At 41.5% G+C, this 22,954-nt stretch overlaps 1 protein-coding gene across 1 annotated transcript in view; it reads right to left on the bottom strand.

Moving 5' to 3' along the window:
• Window positions 1-235: 235 nt before the first annotated feature.
• LOC120978618 (homeobox protein EMX1-like) overlaps window positions 236-22,954 on the bottom strand; it is a 40,784-nt gene continuing 18,065 nt past the window's right edge. Inside the window, exons 2-3 of the mRNA XM_040406876.1 lie at window positions 7,769-7,953; window positions 236-1,122 (exon numbers count right to left, since the gene is read on the bottom strand). Coding sequence (XP_040262810.1) covers window positions 955-1,122; window positions 7,769-7,953 — 353 coding nt within the window. The 3' untranslated portion in view covers window positions 236-954. The remainder of the gene's footprint in view (window positions 1,123-7,768; window positions 7,954-22,954) is intronic.

Below are 22,954 nucleotides of genomic sequence, written 5' to 3'. Positions count from 1 at the left end.
CCATAGCAACCAATCAGATTCCACCTTTCTTTGTGGACAGCTCCTTTGGAAAATGAAAGGTAGAATCTGATTGGTTGCTATGGGCAACTAAGCCAGTTCTACTTTACACCAGTTTGATAAATTACCCCCTTCATTTAAATAATAGGTCATTTTCTGATGACTCATTCCCTACTGCTATGGATGGAATCTAGTAACATGGATGTAGGTTTGAAATTTTATTAATTTCCATGAAAAGGAGACATGTTGTCACACTTGATAGATAAAAAAGTGCAATTATTGTTTTGACCATGGCTACTAAAATTCACCTTGTAAGCCAAGAACAGACTAACAGCTATAGGGGAATTATGCATTGTGAGGGTGAGGAGATCACTTACTGCTAAAACTGCGAATAGTACAAGTGAGAGAGGTTTCTAACTACAATGTAACCAAACATTAGCTTTTTTTAGGCATTGTATTTTAATAGATATTTAGAATGCATTCCTGAGGGATATGTACACGCCTTAATAAATAAACTTGGTAAGACCGTCACATGTTTAATATGAATTTGTCCTCTTATATGGCCACTTCTTCCATGTTTAAATATATATTTACATTTGCTCTATCCAGTACACAATAGGGTTTCCTGAGGTAAAAGTTTTGTCTTATTGCTATACTCTCCTAACACTTCTCAGTCGTGTCCATCTGGTTCAGCTTTCATGGATTGTAAGTGTAGACATATCACTGGATTTCTGCACTGTGGTTACTTTTTTTGGATAGTTTTAGGACAAAAATGATTGGCCAGAAATTCCAGGCAAAATACGTGAAATTACAGACTTTGACCCAAGTGCATTGTCCAGAGTCCATACTCCAGGCCGGTTCTGGCAGAGGCTGTCTCCTGCAGATGACACCTGATCATGTGACATGATAGTCCGTCTTCATGTGACATACGGTATGCAGTTTATTACACGAGGGATTTCAGTCATCTGATGTGACATCAATGTCCTTGGGACTGCCCTGACTTGTTGCCACTCTCCATCTGTTGATATGCTGGCTGCTTTTTCTTTTCTGTTGAGATTCTGGACATTCCTCTTCTAATTTCTGACGTTTGTGTTTTGTCCTTCTATTCTGAAACCACACTTTTACCTATAGAAAGATAAATGGGTTAGAGTCAAAATGTGAATTTGTAGAGGTTGGCATCACAGATGTTAGGCTCATTTCAAACTAGTGCTAAAATCTTCCAAGAAGATACCTTTCCTTGCTGGATCCATGGGCGTCCGCAGGGGGGGGCAAGTGCCCCCCCCGGCTCGCCGCAAACTAACCCAGTACTACTTAAGTTACTACTATTTTGTTGCGGGCGGCCGGCCGCCGACTAAGGGTATTTTCACACTTGCGGCAGGACGGATCCGACAGGCTGTTCACCATGTCGGATCCGTCCTGCGGCTGTTTCGCCGTGCCCCCGGGCCGCCGCTCCGTCCCCATTGACTATAATGGGGATGGGGGCGGAGCTCCGGCGCAGCACGGCGGTGCACGGCTTAAGGCCGCCGGACTAAAATTACTGCATGTCAGGTTTTTTAGTCCGGCGGCTTTCTCCGTGCACCGCCGTGCTGCGCCGGAGCTCCGCCCCCATCCCCATTATAGTCAATGGGGACGGAGCGGGGGCACGGCGAACAGCCACAGGACGGATCCGACATGGTAAACAGCCTGTCGGATCCGTCCTGCCGCAAGTGTGAAACTAGCCTAAGAACAGCACTGAGTGAAAGCGCACGCCCGACCTGAAAGAGTGAGGAGGGGGCGGGGCCCGCGGTCGCTCTGAGCTCCGCTGCCTGTCTCTAGACTCTGCAGACAGTGGCTGCTGGAGCGTGCCGCAGTCTCGCAGCTGCCGCACAGCACAGGCACGTCTTCACGTAATGTTGCCAGTGAGCTCCGCCCCCAGAGTAGAGCCTGCCTGCCTGTCACTGACCCTGAGCCAAGTTTGGTAACGGTTCCAACATCAAGTTCCAAGTTTCCTATTCCAACAGTCACAGAAGTAAGTTAACGTTATTACAGGAATTTATATTGTACAAAGAAAAAGAAAGATAACATAACAACAAGTGGATGGTGGATCATGATGACATGGTGGATGATGGATCCCATGTCTGCCACTGGTCTGGCCCATGAGATGGAGTGGGAGAAATGTGCCGGGGGGGGGGGGAGATGTGCTGCTGACACTGGTCACTGGTGGGAAGTGTGCTGCCATGATGGAGGGGGGGAGAAATAATGTGACACGAAGGGGGTGATGTAAAAAGAAGGGGGTGATGATGGGTCACGTGACATGGAGGGGGAGAAATGTGACATTAAGGCTGGGGCCCGGGGGGGCATCATTGGGGGCACTTTTTACTGCCACATTATTAGGTTGCACTATGGCGTCACTTCTTACTGGCACATTATTGGGGGGCACTATGGGGGCACTTCTTGCCAACACATTATTGGTGGGCACTATAGGGGCATCTACTGAGGGCGAGGCTACAAAGAAGTGGTATGTTATATGGAGGGCTCTGTACAGTAGTATTTTATACTGGGACACATTATGGTGGGTACTATGGGGAAGGGGGAGAGGAATACTATGGGGTCATCTACGGGGGGCACTAAGAAGGGGTATTTTATGCTTGCAAATTATGGGGGACACTGAGGACATCTACTGGGGCACTATATAGGGGCATTTTATACTGGTACATTATGGGGGCACTAGGAGGAAGGGGGGAGAGGAGCACTATGTGGCATTTACTGGGGGCACTATATAGGGGTATTTTATACTGGTACATTATGGTGGCACTATGGGAACATTAGCTCAACTGGGGGCATTACAAGGGGGTATTTTTTGCACTGTCTAATATAAGGAGAATTAGTTCTACTGGGGGGGCATTATGGTGGGCTTTATTACTCCCCCATGGTATGACCCCCTTGTAGCAGCACCAGCCTCTCCCTGCTCGGCTATTCCTCTGCCCCTTTTCCAAATCCTTATTATGAAATCTTTCTCATTAGGATAAAACACAACATCAGCTCCGTCGAGCCCCCCAGCCAAAGTGTGGAAGTGGCATCCGAGATCCCCAAGGGCCAACTCAAGTAATTGTAAGTTTTCATGTGAAATATGTTTGTTATACACATATAGCCTACACTGTGCCACACAATATACAGTATACCGCTACACTGTGTAGTCTGTTCTATAAGCACCATTGTTTTGTGGCGGCGGACAGAAAATAATCTGGAAGTGCCCCCCCGGAGACCAGGCTCTGGATCCGCCACTGCACAGCTCATGCGTTATTATACTTTGTGATAATGAATATGCCCCTCCCCTTCATTACATTCTCAGAAACAAGCAGAGCATGGATGTCAATAAAATTATGCCCCCCCTTCCCCTGTAAAAATTTCTGCGGACGCCCATGGCTGGATCCCATTGACTATAATGGGATATGGTGGGGATCTGGCCTGTTTCTGACAGTAGTACCAGCATTCAGCCAGACAAAAATACTGCTTTCTTATAGTCAGTGGGGCCTGGTGGTTCTCCGGCTCTTTCCAACTATGCTGGATATGATGAACTGCAGCAGGCTGTTCCTCCTCCGGAACAGCCTTCCGGAACATTTTACCGCTACTGTGAAACTAACCTAACATGTAACGTAATAAACTTCATGATTGTGAAAGGGAAGCCATTTTAGGTATCATTTTGATGATGTGACAAATATAATATTAGTGTTTAAGCAATATCCTAAATCTGCAAACCCCTATCCTGAAGCTCCATGGGTAAGGCTAGTTTCACACTAGCGCTAAAATGTTTTGGTAGGCTGTGTCGGTAGAGGAATAGCCTGCCGGATTTCATCGTTTCTGGCATAGCCAGATACTACCTTTTATCGCCATGGAGCCCATTTCCGGCATTAGTGCTAGGATTCGGCTGAACAAAAACCACTGCTTGCAGCCATATAGTCCAGATGAATGTCGGCACTAATGCTGGAACTAGGCCGGGTCCCATTATAGTCAAGGGGGCCTGGTGGTGCTCCGCCAGTTTCCAGCTATGACAGATGCAATGAACTCCGGCAGGCTGTTCCTGAGCTGGAAGCTTTTAGCGCTAGTGTGACACTAGCCTAAGGCCGCAGGGTCAGGTTTCTTGATTCAGTTTTAGAAGTCAAAACCAGGAGTGAATTCAAAATTGAGGAGACATTGCATTTGTCCTTTATACTTACTTTTATGACCCACTCCTGATTTTGGCTTTTATAACTATATCAGTAAACCTGACCAGGTGGCCGTGCCCAATTGGTTCACTTTTGGTAATGTCCTATTTAAAGAGGACCTGTCAGCTCTGCAGTTGTCAATGGGGCATAGCCCTTCACAGTCCTCCAATGTGTTATCAGTGGTGACAGTAAAAGACAGTGAAGGGGCGAACCATATTTGTTTATACCATACCAGGGGTGAATAAAGTTGAATCCACATGTGGCACATTTGTTAATGAAATTTATCTGACTGAAAATAAGTTTAATTCATCTGCATGGAGTTGTTTTCACGACAAGCACTTGGATTTCTGCATGTTCTATTCCAATGAATAAGTCAGTCACAGAAATGCAACATGTAGGAATATGCCCTAATGTAGAAATGGCACAATTTAGAGTTTTAAGAAAAGGTCCTCCAGGTGCTGATCTTGGAAAGAACAGGCATTTTAGGAGAACTGAAAGGTCTTCTTTAAAGGAACAAAAGAAAGAAAATGCACAAAAAAAAACTTTTAACCTGCTCTTCTCCGTTGCTCCTATTATGTCTCATATTACAATTAAGGCCTCCTGCACACGACCGTTGTGTGCACCCGTGGCCGTTGTGCCGTTTTCCGCTTTTTTTCGCGGACCCATTGACTTTCAATGGGTCCGTGGAAAAATCGGAAAATGCACCGTTTTGCAGCCGCATCCGTGATCCGTGTTTCCTGGCCGTGAAAAAAATATGACCTGTCCTATTTTTTTCACGGCCAACGGTTCACGGACCCATTCAAGTCAATGGGTCCGTGAAAGAACACGGATGCACACAAGATTGGCATCCGTGTCCGTGATCCGTGGCCGTAGGTTAGTTTTTATACAGACGGATCCGAAGATCCGTCTGTATAAAAGCTTTTTCAAAGCTGAGTTTTCACTTCGTGAAAACTCAGAACCGACAGTATATTCTAACACAGAAGCGTTCCCATGGTGATGGGGACGCTTCTAGTTAGAATACACTACAAACTGTGTACAAGACTGCCCCCTGCTGCCTGGCAGCACCCGATCTCTTACAGGGGGCCGTGATCAGCACAATTAACCCCTTCAGGTGCGGCACCTGAAGGGGTTAATTGTGCTGATCACGGCCCCCTGTAAGAGATCAGGGCTGCCAGGCAGCAGGGGGCAGACCCTCCCCCCCCTCCCCAGTTTAAATATCATTGGTGGCCAGTGCGGCCCCCCCCCCTCCCTCTATTGTAATTATTCGTTGGTGGCACAGTGTGCACCCCCCCCTCCCTTCCTCTATTGTAATAATTCGTTGGTGGCACAGTGTGCGCCCCCCCCCCCTCCCTCCCTCTATTGTAATAATTTGTTGGTGGCACAGTGTGCGCCCCCCCTCGGCCCCCCCCCTCCCTCTATAGCATTAACAACATTGGTGGCCAGTGTGCGGCCTCCCATATCCCCCCCCCCCTCATCATTGGTGGCAGCGGAGTTCCGATCGGAGTCCCAGTTTAATCGCTGGGGCTCCGAACGGTAACCATGGCAACCAGGACGCTGGTTGCCATGGTTACTTAGCAATAGTACAATAGTAGAAGATTCATACTTACCGGCTGCTGCGATGTTCGTGTCCGGCCGGGAGCTCCACCTACTGGTAAGTGTCATTGCTAAATGAACTGTCACTTACCAGTAGGAGGAGCTCCCGGCCGGAAGCAGACATCGCAGCTCCCAGGTAAGTATGAATCACTACTGCTAGTAACCCGCTGCCACCAATGATGGGGGGGGGGGGGGCTAGATGGGAGGCCGCACACTGGCCACCAATGTTGTTAATGCTATAGAGGGAGGGGGGCCAATGGGGGGCGCACACTGTGCCACCAACGATTACAATAGAGGGAGGAAGGGGGGGGGGGCGCACACTGTGCCACCAACGAATTATTACAATAGAGGGAGGAAGGGGGGGCGGGGGGGCGCACACTGTGCCACCAAGGAATTATTACAATAGAGGGAGGAAGGGGGGGGGGCTGCACTGGCCACCAATGATATTCAAACTGGGGAGGGGGGAGGGGGGGGGTCTGCCCCCTGCTGCCTGGCAGCCCTGATCTCTTACAGGGGGAGATGATAGCACAATTAACCCCTTCAGGTGCGGCACCTGAAGGGTTAATTGTGCTGATCACAGCCCCCTGTAAGAGATCGGATGCTGCTAGGCAGCAGGGGGCAGTCATGTACACAGTTTGTAGTATATTCTAACTAGAAGCGTTCCCATCACCATGGGAACGCCTCTGTGTTAGAATATACTGTCGGAAATGAGGTTTCACGATCTAACTCATATCCGACAGTATATTCTAACATAGAGGCGTTCCCATGGTGATGGGGACGCTTCAAGTTAAAATATACTATCGGATTGGAGAAAACTCCGATCCGATGGCATAAAAGGGACTCCAGACTTTACATTGAAAGTCAATGGGGACGGATCCGTTTGAAATGGCACCATATTGTGTCAACGTCAAACGGATCCGTCCCCATTGACTTGCATTGTAATTCAGGATGGATCCGTTTGGCTCCGCACGGCCAGGTGGACACCAAAACGACTTTTTTTTCATGTCCGTGGATCCTCCAAAAATCAAGGAAGACCCACGGACGAAAAAACGGTCACGGATCATGGAAAAACGGGACCCGTTTTTGCGGACCGCAAAAAAATACGTTCGTGTGCAGGAGGCCTAAGACAGATAAATATATAAAGAGATCTTCTCTATGGTTCTAGCTAGGGGATCAGCAACATTCCCCTCCTCCTCCTCATTGATACCATTTTGGGGTGTCATTTTGATCACTTTTTTTAAAAAAAATTCAGGAAGGTGAAGTATAAAAAAAAATTGGAAATCAGTCATTTTCATTTTTTTTTTCCATTACACCATTCAGTGTATGGGAAAATATGTATATATATTTTAATTGTACAGGCATTTTGGGACACAAGCATGCCTATGATGTTAATTTTTTTTATTGTTTATTTTTATATTTTTTTAAGGGTCAAGGGGTGATTTGAATTTTTCTATTTTTTTTTTTTCTTACACTTTTTAAAAGTTTCTCTACTGAACTTGAATATATGATCACAAGATCTCTTCTGTATTAGCATTGAAGTCTATAAGAAATTCACTATGTATCTTCCCTTCCAGAGCCTGGATTCTTCAGAGGGCCTGAGACTGCCACAAGGAATGAATGCCCCCCCCCCCCTTCCCCCATTGCCACTAGTGCTTTTCTTTCAGCACTCAGATGCCACAGTCACATTCGACCGCTACATCTGAAGGGTTAAATGTCTGCCAGTTGACTTCCAGCTAGACACAAGATTGTTGGGATTGTCAGTAGGAAAAGGATAGATAATATGGAGAGTCTCCTGGTGCACATATAGAAGAACTGTGTTTTGCAAATGTAAACAATATATATACATATATATATATATATATATATATATATATATATATATATTCTATCTTAAAAACGATTAGAATTTTAGTCTATAATTTCTACATACTGTATACTCTGCATGTGCACAATCCTCGTGTGTCCCATTAAAATTTTTGTATTTCATGCTATACCTGGGTCTCTGTGAGGCACAAGCTGTTTGCAAGTTGCTTCCTTTCGGTTCCTACTACGTAGTGGTTCTTCTCAAAGGCTCCTTCAAGTCGCAGAAGTTGTGATGGAGAGAAAGCAGTCCGTATTCTTTTAGGTTTTCGTGAAAAAGGTCCCTGTAGTAAATAGTTTTCTGGAGTATTTTCCTCACCTTCAAGAAAATAAAGAAAAGTTATATGATTACCGTATCTATATGTAGAGTGAGAATGATATTGATTGTGTACATTTCAATGTATATACAGGTGAAACTCGAAAAATTAGAATATCGTGCAAAGTTAATTTATTTCAGTAATGAAACTTAAAAGATAAAACTAACATATGAGATAGACTCATTACATGCAAAGTGAGATATTTCAAGCCTTTATTTGGTATAATTTGGATGATTATGGCTTACAGCTTATGAAACCCCAAAGTCACAATTTTGAGGTCCCCTTTGCTCAGGGGGTATGGATTATTAGCTGACTAGAGTATGACACTTTGAGCCTAGAATATTGAACCTTTTCACAATATTCTAATTTTAAGCTGCATTAATGCAATTCCTTTTAATTTGCATTACTGAAATAAATGGACTTTTGCACGATATTCAAATTTTTTTTCGAGTTTCACCTGTATGTGAGATTAGGGAATTGTTTAATCCCTTAACGGGATTGTCCATTTAGAGGACAGGAGACGATTTCAAAACTTATTTTAATATATTTTTTTTATTTTTCTTTATTAATGTAGCTGTATGATGGCTTGATTTTTGAAGGACCAGTTGAATTTTTCAGTGGCACCATTTTGGAGTACATATAATTTATTGATTAACCTTTATTAAAGTTTTTTGGGAAGAAATGCTAAAAAAAACCTAAATTCCAGCAAGTCTTTCTGCATTTTTTTTTGTTGTCTACCAAGTGAGTTGGTACAAATATACCGTAGTTTAGTCTATTTTACATCCTAGAACTTCTGCACAATAAAAATAGAAAATGGAAAAATGTAATTTTTATGTCGCTGCCATAACTGGGTTTTTTTCTGTCAACATAACCATATAAGATTTTGGTTTTTTGCAAAATAAGTTGTATTATTTATTGGTACTATTTTGGGATATATATATATATATATATATATATATATATATATATATATATTTTATTATTTAGTTCTGATAATTTATTGGGAAGGGGGGTGCAAAAATTGATTTATTTTTTAATATTTTTTATGTCATGCAACATGTGTTTAATATAATATAAGTTATCTTTATTCTACAGGTCATTTCAATTGCAATATGTATTTTTTATGATGAACTATTTGAAAAATTATTATAATTTTAATGAAAAAGGGGGTTATTTATTTTTTGATGGAGGTTTTTTGTTTTTAGATAAAAATGCCTTGGAATACAGTATTAAATTTTACACTGGCTTAATAGGCAGATACTGATGTCCTGGGGTCCTTTATTAGAACCCCTGCTACCATGGTAAACCACTATTGACCCGGGATGGTGTTGGGGAGAAGAAGAGTTGAGTTGACAGAAGTAGGACCCTCCTTCTGTCCAACACCTTACATTCCATAATTGTTATTGATTATAACATCTAAGGGATTAAACTGCTGGGAACAGAATTGCGACAGGATCCCTGGTCCTGCTACTGAATACATTGCACAGTGACAGTGCGATCAGAGCACTCTAATGGTACAAAGCAGGTTTTCTGGGCCTGAAAACGAATGCAAAAATACATCACTTTACATCAGTTTGTATTAGTTCATTTAAAATATGTTTGAAGACTTAGTGTCCTGAAAATATTGAAAAATAGATGCTAACATTTTATGCATTTAATTGATCAATCAGTTCAGATCATTGGTTGACCTTCATCAAGGATTGCTCCTCATTGCAGTTTAATTCAATATTTCATTTTAAGAATTTGTAAATTAAAAATTTGCATCACTTCATAATTATGGGAAATTTATTATAAATCTAACAATTTGTATTGCTATTTTAATATTATTTCAGTTTTGTTAAATTACGGTACAACCAGGTTTATTTGTTGTTAACATAGCTGTATATATTAATGCAAAATCAAATATAAATTATTTTAATTTATACAGTGGAATTAGGGTGCGGCCACACTTTCTGGTTTCCTGATGCAGCTTTGGAAGCCAAAAACCAAGTATGAATTCAAATAAGAGAAGTCATATCTGTCCTTAAGGCCTCTTTCACATAAACATATGTATTTTTCTGTATTTTGCGGTCCAGTTTTCACGGATCCGTTGTTCCTTTTTTGTTTCCGTTGTGTTTCCATTTCTGTTCCATTTCCGCAAAAACATCTCCGTATGGTTTCCACAAAAAACGGATCGCAAATGGAAACATAAAATTTGTAATCATTACTGTAATGTACTGTAATGTTTGCAAACAGTAAACACATGGGCAAAGTGGACATGGATCCGCAAAATACGGATGACATACGGATATGTTCCATATGCATTCCGTATTTTGTGCGGACCCATTGACTTGAATGGAGTGATGGAACATTTGCGGACAATAATAGGACAAGTTCTATCTTTTAGCGGAACGGTTATATGGAAATAAGGAAACGGAATGCACAGGGAGTACATTCCGTTTTTTTTGCAGAACCATTGAAAAGAATGGTTCCGTATACGGACCGCAAATGGAAACCGCAAAAACGGAACGGAAATGGAAAAAAAATACGTTCGTGTGATGATCTACTTGTATTGTTGGCTTTTGAAGCTACATCCAGAAATCTGACCGTGTGGCTGTACCCTTAGGCCTCTTTCAGACAGTCGTTGCGGGAAAAGGTGCGGGTACGTTGCGGGAACATGCGCGATTTTTCCGCGCGAGTGCAAAACATTGTAATGCGTTTTGCACTCGCGTAAGAAAAATCGTGCATGTTTGGTACCCAAACCCGAACTTCTTCACAGAAGTTCGGGCTTTGGATCAGTGTTCTGTAGATTGTATTATTTTCCCTTATAACATGGTTATAAGGGAAAATAATAGCATTCTGAATACAGAATGCATAGTAAAATAGCGCTGGAGGGGTTAAAAAAAAATAAAAATTTAACTCGCCTTAATCCACTTGATCGCGCAGCCGGCATCTCTTCTGACTTCTTTCTTTGCTGTGTGCAGCAACAGGACCTGTGGTGACGTCACTCCAGTCATCACATGGTCCATCATATGATCCATCACCATGGTAAAAGATCATGTGATGGATCATGTGATGACCGGAGTGATGTCACCACAGGTCCTGTTGCTGCACACAGCTAAGATGAAGACAGAAGGAGATGCCGGGCTGCGCGATCAAGTGGATTAAGGTGAGTTAAATTATTATTTATTTATTTTTAACCCCTCCAGCGCTATTTTACTATGCATTCTGTATTCAGAATGCTATTATTTTCCCTTATAACCATGTTATAAGGGAAAATAATAATGATCGGGTCTCCATCCCGATCGTCTCCTAGCAACCGTGCGTGCAAATCGCACCACATCCGCACCACATCATCGCTCATGTGAACAGCCCCATAGAAATTAATGGGATTCAGTGCGGGTGCAATGCGTTCAACTCACGCATCGCATCCGCGCGGAATACTCGCTTGTGTGAAAGGGGCCTTACGCGGGTGCAATGCGTGACGTGAACGCATAGCACCCGCACTGAATCCTGACCTATTCATTTTTAATGGGTCTGTGTACATGAGCGTACATCAGTTCTGCGTTGCGTGAAAAACACAGCATGTTGTATATTCAGCGTTTTTCACGCAGCCCTGGACCCATAGAAGTGATTGGGGCTTCAGTCAAAAACGCATTGCATCCGGAAGCAAGTGCAGATGCAATGCTTTTTCCACTGATGGTTGCTAGGAGATGTTGTTTGTAAACCTTCAGTTTTTCATCACGCGCGTGAAAAACGCATCAAAACGCATTGCACCCGCGAGGAAAAAACTGAACAATTGAACGCAATTGCAGACAAAACTGACTGAACTTACTTGCAAAATGGTGCAAGTTTTACTGAACGCACTATCAACGCATCTGGACCTAATCCGTCACGCTCGTGCGAAAGAGGCCTTAGTGAATTCAAAAATTAGGAGGAGTCATTATCTGGACTTTCTCTCCATTTATGATCCACTCCTGATTTTGGCTTTAAAAACTGCATAAGGAAACCTGACCATATGACCGTACCCTTAGTTTTCTCCTTTTTCCTTACTTTGCATATGTTTAAGGATGCCTTTCTGCAACAGTTTCAGTCACCTGGCAGAAATGCATGTACCACGAATGAAGGCACCCTAAGGACACTTGCACACCAATGCAGGTGAGCACACATAAGATCTTCAATCTCCGTGTGGATTTATGTGCGTTTCTGGGGGGAGCGGGGGAAGAAGGAGCGATTGCTATGGGGGGAGCGATCGCTATGCTATCCTTCGTCCCCATGCTGTAGAGTTGTTAGCCGGTGGCAGATCGTTATTAGACACCACAATCAAAATATTTGGACTGCTCGATGATTGAGCATTTGCTCGTTTATTGGGCAATCAGCAGCAGTATTACATGCTCGTGATTATCTGCCAAAAAATCGGGCAGTGTAATACAAGCTTTACTTTTTGAGTACAGCCACGCGGTCAGGTTTCCTAATGCAGTTTTGGAAGCCAAAACCAGGAGTGACTTCAAAAAGAGGAGAAGTATCTGTGCATTATATTTTCTTTCCGTTTAAGATCCACTCCTGATTTTGGCTTCAAAAACGGCATCAGGAATCCTTACTGGCCGTACCTTTACAACACAATTAGGTCTCCAGCACACAACCTTTTTTTTTTCCGTTTATGTTCTGTTTTTTTGCGTTCCATATACGGACCGTATACAGAACCATTCATTTCAATGGATCCGCAGGCCAGCCCAATTTTTTTATGTACTTACTGTTTAAACATTATTGTATGCTTCCGTTTCCGTTTGCGATCCGCAAAAAACGGATCACAAATAGAAACCAAAAAGAATGGCAAAACGAAACGGAAATGGAAACACAACGGAAACAAAAAACTGAACAACGGATCCGTTAAAAACGGACTGCAAAATACTAAAAAGTCGTGTGCAGGAGGCCTTAAAGTAACACACGAACATGTAATAAAATTCCCTGTTAGGGTGCTTTCACACATGGCAGAATTTTATGCCACAGACAAACCCACTGCAAAATTCTAAAATCCTACATGTGGGGGGGGCGGAGCTTGAGTGTCAGCAAGTTCGGACGCACTTCCTCTCAGCTCTGACCAGCACTATCTTTAAATCACGATTTACTAGAGAAAACAGACTGAAAAAACCCTGGTCACTGGACAACCTCAGGATTCACCCAATACCAAAATTACCGAGGTATGAGAACTTTGAAAACTGCGGCCTAGTGCGGGGTCGGAAGCCGCGGCCTAAATTTGCAGCCGCCGGCAGGGGGACATTAAAGCCTACACAACATCGCCTTTACACTGCGTTTTTCTATAAAATAACAACTTATAACCGCCAAAAAAGACTATAACTGATATCTGGAGCCCCTCTAGTTACATCTAACAACACATTTATTAGACTGGGTGACTCTCGGAAACTGCAGCCTAGATCGCGCCCTAAAGCAGCAGACTATATACAAGGTCACTGATTGATGATAACTGAAACCATAACCTCCGCATTACAATCTACTATATACAATGCCTCAGCTTTCACTCAGGAGATATGCCTGAGTTACTAATACACATGGCTACATGAAAAAAAAAAAGCTAAACCCGAGCCATCACTAAACCTTTAACTACAGTCCTGCCAACAACTCCCAAATCGACTCCTATTCCGTCCACAACAGTGGTAGATAGGCAGGAGAAGAATGAGAAGGCGAACTACAGCTTCTTCACTAAAACAACCGAAAGAGTCCAACTCTAACAAGATTGAAGAAAATATCAGATCTTCACCACCACATATAACATCCCAGCATTCCCCAAGATCCCCTGAATCTACAGATAGTACAGAGATGATGCAGCACTCTTCTAGGAACTACACCCGCCTATTCTGCTCTGAGACAGATCCTACGAGAAAGAAAACCACCATGCCTCGTATGTCCAACTCACCTAACCTCTCTACAACATCGAGGGAGGACAAAACATATATAACCAGATCTACACCACAACCAAATAGACAAGCTCGTCACAGTCCGAAAACTTTCTAGCCCAGCCAAACAAAAACAAAAGCTTCAAACTCTAGATGAAGAGGACCAACTTGAAGATTCCTCTGCTGACGATTCCCAACCTAATACTTACAATAATGCCTTTGCAGACTTCCAAACTACAGATAAATAAATGTCAGTGCAAGCAATTAAAGAAATGTTGGAGGCATTTAGAGAAACTTTGAACAATGACTTTAAAAAAACATGGCCCCCCCCTCCAGTCTTCAATACAACAGGTGGAGGAAAGAGTCTCTCATACTGAAACCAAAATGGGCTCTTTGGCAACCTCCCACAACGAACTAGTTGATGCCCACAACTCATTAGAAGACAAAGTGGAGACCCTAAGAGGCAAGGTTGTAGATCTGGAAGACCGCAGCTGCAGAAACAATATTAAATTCAGAGGCATTCCGGAAACCATCACTAATGCAGCATTGTACCAATATATAAAGGACCTGATGAGGATCCTGATCCCAGATATACAGGACTTTGAGCTGGCCATTGATACAGCTCATAGAGTCCCAAACCTAAAAATATCTCTGCAGAACTCCCTCGAGACACCGTAGCAAGATTTACATTCTTCCATATTAAAGAAAAGATAGTGTCGGCAATGAGGAAACCACACCACTTACCTGCCCTGTATGCTGGAATTAAACTCCTCACCGACCTTTCCGTGATCACTTTCCAAGAAAGACGAAAATATGCTACCTTTACTCAGAAACTGAGAAACCATAACATCCCATACAGATGGGGCTTCCCTGTCAAAATCCTGCTTACACATCAAGGAACTGCTCTTATGGTGTCCTCCCCTGAAGCAGGCATGGATCTCCTGAAGAAATGGAATCTTGGTGTGATACCACCCTCCACACAAAAACAAAGCCCTCCTTCTAAACTTGTGAAGGAATGGACCTGAAAGACTCTATTCTATGTCTTCTCTTGCTTGCCCATTCCTTGAGTGAGTATTCATTGGTTCAGGTTAAATTACTGTTTGAATGCTTATGTTGAATTTCTCTCATGTGGGCCACTAAGTATACACTTAGACCCCACTACCAGTTCGGTTCTCAACTCAGAATCTAAAAGAGTACTTATACCACATACACGATGGTAGAGTCTCTCTCTAAAAGTTTTACTTGTAGTTTTAATGTTGTCTTACTGTCTATGGTCATATATTGCGCTATTTCATACTCCTTTGTGATAAGGTCACTAGTATACCACATTAATGTGGCCTGGGCTCAATCCCTTACCATGTTTGATTTTATCCACTTGTTTTTGAACATGCCTTTTATTTCCATAGAACTATCTCTAAAAGCTTGGAGGGATACCAAATGCCTGATCCTTATAATATCTATACAACATGACATCTTATGCCCGATCCATCACCATGGGAATTAATATGTTTAGTATGAATGTCAAAGGCCTCAACTCTCCATTCAAGCCTAGCTTAATGTGGAGGGAAATCAAATCTCAGAGATTGCTTTCTTATAAGAAACTCATATCTCACATAATAACCTCCCTAAAATCCAAAATTCTAACTTCCCTACTATAATTCACTCCACCTACCCATGTAAGAAGAGAGGAATATTGATTGCATTTAATAAATCTCTAGCGCTGTCTATACATGACAAATGGGTAGATGAAGGCAGCAGATTCATTATTGTAGTTTGCACTATAAATAACACTCTCTACACCTTGGCAAACGTGTATTTTCTCCAATCCAGAAAGATCTTTTTCTTCCAGAAAATAATGAAGAAAATAAATAAAATGAAAAGAGGCTCTCTAATCATAACAGGAGACATTAACACCACTTTAGATAACACACTAGACACTACAGCCGCTTCTAGATCAACAGAAACGTCTTTCTCCAGAATAGTAAATTCACACAACTTATACGATATCTGGCGCCTTCAACATGCATCTTAGAGAGACTACACATACTTCTCTCCTCCCCATAAAACCTACTCTAGAATAGATTATTTCCTCATGGGAAAAGACATTATAGACAAAACCAAAAAATCGACTATTGGAAATATCCTCTGGTCTGACCATGGTCCCATAACACTGACAATTGACGAAAGATACCCATCTCATTCAGACTATATTTGGAAAGCAAATGCACATCTCATATCTAACAATAAATATGCTACTAAAATTGAGACAGACCTGAAATAATATTTTAAACTAAATGACACCGCAGACATTGGCCCATTTACACTATGGAACGCTCATAAAGCGTATATTAGAGGTACTTTTATACGATTAGGCTCCTCAATTAAAAAAGCTAGATCCCTGGATATAGACACTACTATACAAAAAATTTAAGATTTGGAAATCAAACATAAACAATCTATATCCTTTGAAATCTCTGAACAACTCAATAAAAAAAGACTACACTTAAGTAATCTGCTCCTGCAAAAACACGAAAAAAATATGACAGTCCAAAATAAGCTACTATTCCCTTGATAATAAAGCATCTTGCCTTCTAGCTAATAGATTACAATCTCAAGCTAATAAAGTGAAAATAGCTTATATAGAACACCCCATATCCAAACATAAAAAGTTGCCCCGAGAGATATTGCAATTACATTCAAAGAATACTATAAGCGTCTCTATAACCTAGAGGCACACCCTGCAACTAATCCCGTCTCCCAGGATAACATTAATGTCTTCTTGAAGAAAGTAGAACTGCCCTCTCTTTCCGCAGAACAGTAAGACAAATAAAATTTTCCTATATCAGATACAGAAATAACTAAAGCAATTATGACTGCCCCATTAAACAAATCACCCGGACCTGATGGTTTGATAAACGAATATTATATGAAATTTGCACATATCTTACAACCACATCTGAAAAAAATCTTCCATAAGGCAATAGAGGTGGGGAACTTCCCCAACGAAATGCTACAAGCAACCATTGTTACGATACCCAAACCAGATAAATCACATAGTGAAACCAAAAACTACAGACCAATTTCTCTCCTTTAATTATTAATTAATAAGATCTGTGGTTTTGAAAAAAATAATAGCATATCAAAAATTTACCTTTCCTAAGTTTACCCTATTGTGGAAAGCATGGATTGATATCCCATATTACACTGGATAAAAAGATAACCTTAAAAATGTATGATCAGCAAAGACAGGACTAACGAATATATGTTTGTTGTTGGTATTAATTTCTCTTTTTGAAGCGGAACTCCGCTTATCCTTGTTCTCCCTTCCCTTTTCTTGCCATTATGTTGCGCGATGGTAGTGTTAAACGGATTATACTGTTTTATATGGAACATGAGAATCTGTGAAATAGAGAACGGCACTTTTTGGGATTCAGTTCTTTCATATCTGTAATAAAGTATAGATTCACCTCTTATCTTCAGTCCCAAACTGTGCTGTCACATATAAAGGACCTTGAGTACATGGACTGTACAATGCGTATTCTTATGGACTAAAAAATATAGATAACTTCAGTTAAGGTGCAAGATCTACTGTTGATCTATATACTGGTATACACCTACGTAATTCTTATGTAATACCTATATTATGTAATACCTATGTACTAACCATTGCTATTATGTACTGTTTTACCAGATTTTACCGGTTTAAAACTCAAAATAAAATAAAAATGATTGTCTCTCAAATATCCTACATGTGGAGTTGGATGCAGCACTGGAAACTTCACTAAAGAAACCGTCACCACGAACAAAGAAATAGCCTTCACTTTGACAGAGGTCTTCTGGTGGTAAAATACTTAAAAGCTCATCATTTGTCAGGAGCTAATGTGCAGAAGGCCAAATGGCAACCAATTAAGGACTGGTCTGCAAAGTATTCAAATAACCCTCAGGTGTTCAGCAACTGGCCTTCAAAGCTTCCCTCCCAGCTACATGAATTATGTCAACCTCAAGAAGGAAAACTTAATTGTACAGTTTTCATATGATTGAGAGGATTAAAGTATTTAATGCATATGGCACACAGTTTATTACTTCTGTTATGTATTTTTTGATATATTTTTATCACCAGTAAAAGCTTGCAATCTACAGAAATGAGCATAAAGCAATAACGGAAATACTACTCCACAAATGCGTGAAGCACACACACAATGTGCTGTATCATGGAAAAAATAAAAAATAAAAATACTACCGTAATTCTGTTGTTTTATCCACTGCCAAATGTAGTCTATTAAATGTCTCATCAATGGGTACATGTTTTGTTGGCCATAAATTGTCAGGTCGAATGGCCAGGAAAAATAAATCAGGTGATGTGGAAGACAGCAAATATCATACAAATGGAAGATGGGTGATCAGTATGCTTGAGCATAGATGGTCAATGGAATTATGCTGCTTTATGGCACCCTTGAATGCTTTTAAGCTAATTTGGAGTTCAAAAACCAATTCAAAATATCAAATATACTATACATTAACTATGTATATATATATATATATATATACTGTGTATATATATATATATATATATATATTATGTTTAACAATACAACGGTATTCCTGAGCCAAGAAATTCATAAAAGGGTTTACCAGTACTCAGCTATTAATATAGGTCAATTAAGATAAGTTAAGTGGGGGCTGACACCCAGCACCCCACTGATCAGCTGTTCAGGGAAGCCACCGGTGCTAGAAACTATACAGTGGATAGAGCAGAAAGCAGAAGACTCAACTGTGTAGTTTCTGGCACCAGTGTATGTGTGTATGTGTGTGATGTATGCATACAAATAACTACTGGAACCATTTGTTCTCAAGACAAAACAATGCCAATAGAAAATGTACTATATCCTATACTACTATACTATAGATCGATCATATTTTTCCACGTAAAAAAAAATGTGGCAAATGTATGTAAATAAATGTATAAAGGTCCTTTTTCAAGGACTGATATATCAGGCAATTATGGGGAACAAACCTGATGTTCCTGATAATTTCCTTAAGCGAGTATTAGACACCCTGATCATTTAGAAGTGTTCCCTCCCGGCAATCTCCTGCTCGCTTGCTGAGGAGACCGCTGCTATTACATGCATCGATCTCCTCAGCAACATGGGGAGAAGTGATCGCTAATACCATCGCTCGTTCCCATACTGTCTAGTGGTTTGCTGGTGGCAGATCGTAATTAGACACCATGATCATTATCAAAGATATGGATTGCCCGATGAACGAGCTTGTTCATCATGCAGTCAATGGCAGTATTAAACTGCAAGATGATCATCCGGCAGAAAATCTGCCCATCTTTATTGCCCTTGTCTGCACTGACGATAAAGGGTGTATTTTACATGCAGCAATCACCTTCGCTGTGTGGGGACAAACAACTGATACAGTGACCACTTGTCCCCATAAAAAATCATTGCTCCTGGGTATCAGATCCCAGTCTAGACAGCATGATCTACTGCAAATAACAATTTTTGGTACCAGCAGAAGAACAAGATCACCTGATAAACAAGCATCTCTTCGTTCTTCGGGTGATTACTACGGATGATCGGTACCTTTTACACAGGGCAATTATTGTGAATGAATGTTTCTACAAACATCCTTCCCAGATAATTGCCCTGATTATCGGTCCATGTAAAAGGACTTTAACTGTAGCTAATTTTAACTGACTTGTGTGTCATGAAATATTGGTGGAACAATGTATTCCATCTACACGTGTCTTATACATGCAGAAGTGAGAGACATAGACAGGTAGAAAATAGCTGGTTAGATATAGGTCTGCTTATTGCTATAGATAGATTTAGTAGTCAGGTACAACAGTCAGGTATAGAAAATTTCTCAGACTTCTTCTGGCCATAACATTAAAGTATAAATTCTGTAACTACGGCAGAGTAGATAAAGACTACACTTTAATAACTTTAAATATGCTTACTATCCTATCATTTGAATCATTAACATTATAAGTAGAGATGAGCGAATTTCATATTTAGAAATTCTTTCACTGTTAAAAGGTGAATTGCGTTATGGATTCCGTTACTTTAGAGGCATTCCATTATTTATTCCGTCATAATAAAAGTTTATGGGCTGCAAAACGGATCCGTCCCGTTTCCTTTATGCAGGAGAGGACTCCCCTGCATAATGGAAAGGGAACGGATCCGTTTTGCAGCCCATAGACTTTTATTATGACGGAATGCCTCTAAAGGCATTCCGTTATGCATTCCGTCATAGAATTGCGTTATGGTCCGTGGTAACGGAATCCATAACGCAATTCACCTTTTACCATTAAACGAAGCGTGAACGAACTTCATAAGCAGAAATTCGCTCATCTCTAATTATGTCGTAATGAGATTGAATGAGATTTACAGAATATTATGCACACGGTGCAGAAATTTCCAGTGTATAAATTGACCTGTGGTGTGGATTTTGAAATTCCATTGTTTTCTCAGCGTGTCCATTGCTTGTGCCTATTCACACAATCGTATCTGTTTTGCTCTCCGCAAAACGCAGATCCACAAAGTATGGGTGCAGTACTTTTGGCGCGGACAGCACACAGGTGACATCGGTGTGCTGCTCACATTTTTTGCAGACAAATAGAAATGATTGGGTCAGAGTGCGATCCACAAAAAAATGTGGATTGGACGGGGATCAAAACATTTTCCTACCACTTATGCATTTGAGTGATCAAACATAATTAACAAATGAACAATAAAGTGTCTAAATACAGTAGCATCATGGGAAAAAAGTTATTGAAAATAAGAAATCCTGGCATTGACTAGCTTGGCATGGAAGGTACTGAAATACACATATGTGTGCTTACAGCGTAAGCAAAAAAGCTGAACCCATACATTTAAGGGCAGGTTCACATCACCGTTATGGATTCCGTTTTTGTTTTCCGTTATAACATGGTAATAACGGAAAATAACGGAAGTCAAAACGGAAGCCTTTAATAGGCATTCCATTTTGATCCTTCATAATACAAGTCTATGGCAGCATAACGGATCCGTTCCGATTTCCATTATGCAGGAGTCCAGTCCTGCATAACGGAAACCAGGACGGATCCGTTATGATGCCCATATACTTGTATTATGGCGGAATTCAAAACAGAAGCCTTTAAAAGGCATTCCATTTTGCTTTCTGTCATAATGGAAGTCTATGGGAATCTATAGACTTCATCCGTCTGGTTTCCGTTATGCAGAACGAAAAAAAAAGTCCTGTCGACAGGACTTTGTTTTCCGTCTTGCATAATGGGAACCAGACGGATCTGTTATGATTCCTATAGACTTTTATGAAGACGGATCAAAATGGAATGCCTCTTATGACTTCCGTCTTATGGATTCCGTTATTTTCCGTTATAACCCTGTTATAACGGAAAACAAAAACGGAATCCGTAGCGGTGATGTGAACCCGCCCTAATATGAATATGTTGGAATATTTCTAAGATACATACCCTGAGGCTACGTCTACACAACGACAATTGTCGCGCTACATTTTGTTGCGCGCCAATTTTTATAATGGTAGTCTATGGTGGCGCACTGCAACATGCAACATGCTGTGACTGCGACGCAACAGTCGCAGAAAATCCATTCGAGATGGATTTTTCTGCGACTGTTGCGTCGCAGTCGCAGCATGTTGCATGTTGCAGTGCGCCACCATAGACTACCATTATAAAAATTGTCGCGCGACATTAGTGCAACAAAATGTTGCAGTGTAGTTGTGCCCTATCTGTCACGCGACTTATTGTCGTCGTGTAGACCTAGCCTGAGGGGACCGAATCCCAAAATTCAGAAAGCCTCCCGTAGGAGAAGCAGTCTTCTCCTATCCCATTTTCTCCTGGGTTGGTTAACTCTTTCAATGGCATGGACATAAAAGGCCCTGTTCACATGAGTGAGTTTTCCACGTGCGTGCAATGCGCGAAGTGAACGGATAGCACCCGCACTGAATCCTGACCCATTCATTTCAATGGGTCTGTGCACATGAGCGGTGATTTTCACGCATCATTGCTGCGTCACGTGAGAATCGCAGCATGTTCTATAGTCTGTGTTTTTTGCACAGCCCTGGCCCCATAGCCCATAGAAGTGAATGGGACTTCAGTGAAAAATGCATTGCATCTGGAAAAAACTGAAACACTGAACGCAAATGCAGACAAAACTGATTGAACTTGCTTGTGAAATAGTGCAGGTTTCACTGAACGCACCCTGAACGCATCCTGACACAATCCATATCGTTCATATGAAAGAGGCCTAATGAGTCAATTTTCCTCTTGTGACAGTTCACAGTGCCGCTCCAGAAAGATTTTTATGTTCCGGATTGGCAATGCTATTCAGATGTTCCATGATCCAGATTTTTAGGCTACATTCACATGACTGTATGTGGTATGCGGTCCGCAAAACACTGATCCGCAAAAAATATAGATAATGTCCTTTTGGCATCCGTATTACATCAGTTTTTTTGCATATCCATTGTAACAATGCCTATCCTTGTACGCAAAACGGACAAGAATAGGACATGTTCTATATTTTTTGTGGGGGTACGGAACAGACATACGGATGCGGAAAGCACACGGTGTGCTGTCCGCATTTTTTGCGGACCCATTGAAAAGAATCTGCAAAAAAAACGTAATGGACACGGAAACAAATATGTTCGTGTGCATGTAGCCTAAGGGCTCATGCACACGACTGTATGTATTTTGTGGTCCGCAAAAAACAGGTCCGCAAAAAATACAGATGATGTCCGTGTGCATTCTGTATTTTGCGGAACGGAAATACGGACATACAGAAACGGAATGCACTCGGAGTAACCGTTTTTTTTTTTGTGGACCCATTGAAATGAATGGTTCCGTATACCGTCCCAAAAAAAAACGGAATGGACATGAAAAGAAAATACGTTCCTGTGCATGAGCCCTAAGGCTGTGGGTATGAATCTTAGAACTGATTTAACATATTTATATTAGGCCTCATGCACACGGCCATTGTGCGGACCACAATGCATGGGCAATGTCTGTGTGGCGCCTGGGACGGATCAGGTCCGTGATCTGTCCGCACCGCAAAAAAATAGAACATGTTCTATTTTTTTTGCG

The sequence above is a fragment of the Bufo bufo genome, chromosome 1 (genome assembly GCF_905171765.1).
Source record: "Bufo bufo chromosome 1, aBufBuf1.1, whole genome shotgun sequence".
In the NCBI taxonomy this organism is placed as follows: domain Eukaryota; kingdom Metazoa; phylum Chordata; class Amphibia; order Anura; family Bufonidae; genus Bufo; species Bufo bufo.
Note: the sequence above shows the minus strand (reverse complement) of the source record. Positions and strands in the feature narration are given on the sequence as shown.